Source organism: Helianthus annuus, chromosome 16 (assembly GCF_002127325.2).
Source record: "Helianthus annuus cultivar XRQ/B chromosome 16, HanXRQr2.0-SUNRISE, whole genome shotgun sequence".
NCBI classification, from domain to species: Eukaryota; Viridiplantae; Streptophyta; class Magnoliopsida; order Asterales; family Asteraceae; genus Helianthus; species Helianthus annuus.
The window spans coordinates 135,314,126-135,319,720 of NC_035448.2; the positions used below are offsets into that span (position 1 = coordinate 135,314,126).

A 5,595-nucleotide genomic window follows, 5' to 3' on the forward strand; every position below is an offset into this window, starting at 1 on the left:
ATGTTACAGTGAGTTCAATCAGATACGTCAAAACGTGCGTTTACATATGATTAACACATCACATAACGTTTGCACTAATCTGTTCGACATTTGCGATGTAGGCGCGCCGCAACATGCGCAGGTCTTATTACTAGTTTTTATATTAAAACAAAATATAATTTTAAATATTTTTTTTTTCTAAAAATTAACTAATAATGAGCTGTATTTGGAAGAAAACAGTTACGTGTCAAACAAACCAACCAAGAAATTTGGCCGAAGTTGTTGATCCAATTTGAATCTTTCTAAACCTTTTTCTTTATCTATTAAAGTACTTGTGACCATTCAACTTCTCCAAATTGAATTTTGTTTCTTGTTGGGATTTTCAACTTGGTTTGGCGTATACATACAATGAAAAATAGACCTTTTATTTCAATAAAGCCATTATAAATAATAGAAAAAGACACCCAAATTTCCAAGTCCAAGCATATATTATCTAGTAAATAGACTATAGAGCGTGTTTAAAACATATTTTGACTAGAGAATCATACATATAATATGCATTTGTATGGAAAATATGAAAGATTTAACAAGAAGATATAAAAGGAACAAGATAAGTTGTTGCCGTAACTATCTTTTTAACCAAAGTTAAAAATATATATATATATACTATATAGGGTGGTCAAGTAACGTTTTTTATTTAAATTGGTTTTTTATTACCTAAATATATGTTAAAAGCTATAAAAAAAAATTTCAAAAACCATTTTTTAGGTGACTTTCTTGTGCAAGGACCATGAAATACATAGTATAGTTCATATATATTATAGGCATATTTCCACGTGGAAAAAGAAAAAAAAGTACCTTATTACAGAATAATAAAAAAAGAGCGAAAGAAATAAAAAATGTAATTAACAATAAGTACTCAGAAACGAAAAATAATTATGGTGGCTAAAAGAAGAAAAGAATTTTCAACTATGCAATGTTCAATTTCCTTAGAAATTGCTAGTCTTGTGATTGTTGACAATGTGGCTAAGGGTGGCGGTGTTGGTTGCAGCAGCGTGTGATGTAGCAGTGGTGGCAGTGTTACCATTACTCATGATGGAGGATATTGCAGCCGCCAAGGCGGCGGTGAAGTTAGGGTCCGCGGTGATGGCTGCGGTAGCAGCATTAACAGAATCGGCTAGCAATGTGTGTTGTTGAGTACCATTGTTGTACTGTTGTGGTCTAGACTCAATGTCATGTGACAATTGTAGACCGGAGAATCTTGATTGGTTGTAGCGGGCGACACTGTCGTCAGCCGCTACAGATTGCAAAGGCATTGCCATGGTTGGTATGAATTGAGTCGAGTTAGGATTTCTTTGATATTGGTTTGGGTTATGGGTTAGGTCTAAAGTGACGGTTGGGAAGGGTGCGGATGCAGATATGGTGGCTATGCTTGACGAGTTTGGTAAGATTGACCGCGCTAATATGTTTTGGTTCATCAAGCCGTCGGTGCTAGGCATTGAACCTGAAAGGAGCATGCTTGCCGCAGCTGATGTGGTGGAAGCCATCGCGATCGCGGCTGGGGGGAGGGGGTGGGTGTGGGTGCCTTCATAGGTGGTTATTAAGATTGTTTGATCATCAACACATCTTTGAACTTGTTTTCTAACCGGGCAACCGACCGCCATCGTGCATCGATAGTAGGCGCGTGGACACGGGTTACCTTTAGCCATCTTTTGACCATACTTTCGCCATTGACATCCGTCGGTAATCTGTCGTAAAAATATAAGGGAACTTTTTAGCATTTAACCACAACTTCTCAAAATTATTGTAACATACAAAAACTAACATAACTAAATTACCATGGGTGCTTCTGACCGAGCCCGGACCGAGACTCGAGCTTTACGCATGGTAGATTCATTTGGTTGCTCGACGATCTTTGAACCGTTCAACTTTGGTACCTTGTTAGCAATCCAAGCATCCGAATCCGGGGTGTTCTCCCGACCGTTTCTTTTACCAGCTTTATGATCACCATTCTTAGTCGAGCCCGATTGAGTTCTTTCTTCCGACGAAGAATCATGAGAAGTCGGACCTAACTCGATAAGTTGTTTCGCAACCATTTCCTGATCATGTTCAACTTTCTGATTTTGTTGCTTTTGCATTTCATTAGCGACATGTAATTTCAAGGCCGTGTAATTGTTGGTCACTTGTGAAAGCATCCCTCTTAACCTTTGATTCTCTGTGTTCATCTTTTCTAGCTCAAATTGTAATATTTTCAACTGAAAAATCACAAAACTTATAAATTTTCTAATTTATAACAGCTTTAAATTTTATCTTCCATCATTAAATTAACACATAGTTTTCTTTATTAATTATAGAGTAATAATACAGTCGTTTGTATTAAATCATATTCAAAGTTCTTAAAATCAAATCAAAATCTACATGAAAGAAAAAAACTAAACTAAATCTATTTTTACCTTATTTTTTCCTTGTTTATCTTCACTTGATGATGAACCTCCATCATCCACAGATGATTGATCGCTATTCGTTGTAAGTAGATGAAGACCTGTCTATATAATACATAAAAATAAATAATCAGATCTACCATAATAATATAGTGATCACTGAGAATTTTTAATCTTAGTTTTTTCAATCTTCTAATTATATTATCTTCATCTGGTTGAACAAACAAACTAAGGTCAACCAAAATTTTAAAACACTCAGATTTGTTGGATCTAATAACTTACATTAAAAAAAATCACAAAATCTTAACAATCTATCACATATTATCCAAAATTCAACAAAAAAAAATAACAATAATCCAAAAAATAATAATACTTACATTTACATCTAATTCATTCCCATGAGAATTATTAATCTCTTTCTTGACAACAATCTGATCTTCATTTGACTTGCACGTGGAGAAAAAGTCAACCTCGCTCACATCATTCCGATGAGAATTCTTGTGATCATCATCATCATCATGATCCGAAGGCGGCGACACCGCGGCTGAATACATAGAAGTTTTCACCGGAGATAACAATTCAATTGGCTCAGAAGTGTCCAGGGTTAAACCCCATCCAGTTTTTCCCATATAAGATCAATATAGAATAGAATAGAAAGAGTGTATGTATATGTGTATGTGTATGTGTGTATATGTATGTATAGGTTTATGCAAGTGTTTGAATGGTGGAATGAAGAGAGATATAAATATAAGAAAAGAGAGAGAAAGTGAAGACCAAAAGTTTGACTTTTTCGTTTTGTTTTAATTTAGTGTGTGTGTATGTGTGTGGACCCAGAATAGAGGAAGTATTTGGCGGACCTGACGACCACGTTTACAGATCTCAATTGTTGACTTTTGACTCCTTCCCCATCACCTTCCGCTTGCTGGTAAACGCCATGGAAGACGGTTTTTTTTTTTTTTTTAATTTTCTTTTATTCTTTTTCTACTATTGTTATTATGAAAAGAATATGCATTTTTTTATATTTATTTAGTGTATCATATATATAGTAAGACCATGTGTAGTGGAAGGGGAATATAATGCCCCCACCCTAGGGCATTTTACGTCATGTGGCGGTCCAGTCGGCAAAGGGGCATTATTGGGCGTTTTCTAAAATGGGGTGTAATGGGGATGGGGCATTATTGGGGCATTAAATAAAATAAAGAAAAAACCCCTAAAAAATCTCATTGGTCAGTCAACCCTCCCACAATCCCCTTTGGGCGTTTTATATATCACGCCAAAGCAATTTTTTTTTGAGCATAATGCCCGATAATGCCCTATGTAATGGGAGTGGGGGGCGTTTTTTTTGAGCATAATGCCCACATAATGCCCCACTACACATGGTCTAAATAATCATAAAACTACCCATGTAGTCTTGAGCTAATATGATATGAAAAAAAAGTTAGGAATAAGTAATTCACTACTAGAAAACTGTTATTATTAATTTCCTACGCATTTCCTACGAACGAAAATGACGACACTTTTCGTATGATATTCCGACGAACAAGAATTTAGTTTTGTGACAAAAAAAAACTACAAAAAAGCGACAAATTGGTTTGCGTAGGAAAAGTGTAGGAACTTTCCGACGGAATTCCAACGGAATTCGTTTTCATTTTAAGCACCAGTCAAAAATTCGTAGGAATAAGTACAAAGATTTATATTTTATTCGATTATCATAATTCTATGGTTAAGATAGTTTTATATTAGAAAATATTCAACGTTCTAAACAAATATTTACAAAATAAGCACAGCTATTTATACAATTATCGTAGTAGTTAAAGATGGTTTTGTATTAGAAGATATTCACCGTAGTGCTATGGTTAAAGATGGTTTTGTATTAGAATATATTCACCGTTCTATACAAAATACTTAAAAAACTATCTTACGTATCAGATGATCAAATTCTCTTAATTTGTGGAACACGATAATTAGTATGGAGGTGTTTATTGGGTTTCATTCACTCTATTTGAATTTATCATGGTGCATTTAGGGTTACACATAATAAAATGCACTTCTTTCTCTAATAATGATAAAAATGCAAGCATGTGATACAAGTGCTAAATATAGTTATCATATGTTCATAGCCTACATTCCTAAATAATGAAAAATGATGTCCAAGAGACTAAACGGACAAATCAATCAATACATATTAGGGTTAATGGATTTAAACACCCCCAACTATTGCCATTTGGCCGATGGCACTCTCAACTTTCACTTTGTCTCAGACCACTCTCAACTTAACACTTGGGTTGCTGTATCACCACCTCGTTAAATAAACACTAACTGGGTTAGTTCTTTTTGCTGACGTGGCCAATATTTGCTGATGTGGCATGCTGATGGATCCAATATACACACACATGCTGATGTGGCACTGTATTTAAAAAACCATACCCACACATTCATCTTCTTTAAAACCCCCAATCCCTAACAAGAACTCATTTGAAAAACCCTAATCCTAAATCATAACAAAATCAGACGCACCTTAGATCTAATCCATCATCGTCATATGTCGGTCAACCAAAACTTGTCAGACCAACAGCTTGAACCTCAACACAATAACCGTCAGCATCAGCAGCCGCAATATCAAAACATTCAAGGTGGAACTGCAAACACAGACAAGATACATAGGGGTTTTTCCTTGAATACCTTATTGAAACCTGAAACCTTATCACTCAAACCCGCTGCTCTCTCGTTCTGTCTCCAACCTAACAGCAACCAAAAGTGTGTCGAACCAATACCACCGCCGCCGCAACGGTGGTTGTTTGCCGTCGAGAATTCGTCAGGGGGGGGGGGGGCTGTCGGCTTGCGGTTAACCGACGGTGAGAGAGAACAGAGGTTGCAGGTTATTGTTGTGCGTGTTGTGTGTCGGAGGAGTGTTGTCGCCGGTCGGAACACTCCATTTCCGGTCGCCGATGAGAGATCGAGGGAGAGAGTAGGTGTCGGCCAACTGTTCATCCGAGAGTGAGGGATGAGGGTAAGAGCTCTGATGTTGTTTTGAGAGGGGGGGGGGGTATCGTCTGGCCGGAAACACCACCGGCATCAACGCCGGTTCCGGGTGTGGGTGCAGGGGAGGATCGAGAGGGGAAGGGAGGAGAGCAGCAACCCAAGTGTTATATATTGGATCTGTGTGTGGGTATGG

The 5,595-nt window shown here is 37.0% G+C and overlaps 1 protein-coding gene across 1 annotated transcript; it reads right to left on the reverse strand.

Annotated features, from left to right (window-relative positions):
- Positions 1-770: 770 nt before the first annotated feature.
- LOC110930672 (WRKY transcription factor 6) lies at positions 771-3,236 on the reverse strand. The gene is made up of 4 exons (XM_022174024.2): positions 2,798-3,236; positions 2,433-2,525; positions 1,818-2,234; positions 771-1,727 (listed from the first exon to the last, which is right to left on the reverse strand). The coding sequence occupies exons 1-4, from the start codon at positions 3,047-3,049 to the stop codon at positions 969-971; spliced, it is 1,521 nt and encodes a 506-aa protein (XP_022029716.1). The 5' UTR covers positions 3,050-3,236; the 3' UTR covers positions 771-968.
- Positions 3,237-5,595: the final 2,359 nt, after the last annotated feature.

Coding starts and splice junctions, on each gene's coding strand:
- LOC110930672 (XM_022174024.2), bottom strand. CDS start 3,049: ATGGGAAAAACTGGATGGGGTTTAACCCTGGACACTTCTGAGCCAATT. Junction 2,235..2,432: donor ATAAACAAGGAAAAAATAAG/GTAAAAATAGAT, acceptor GTGATTTTTCAG/TTGAAAATATTACAATTTGA. Junction 1,728..1,817: donor CTCGGTCAGAAGCACCCATG/GTAATTTAGTTA, acceptor TTTTTACGACAG/ATTACCGACGGATGTCAATG.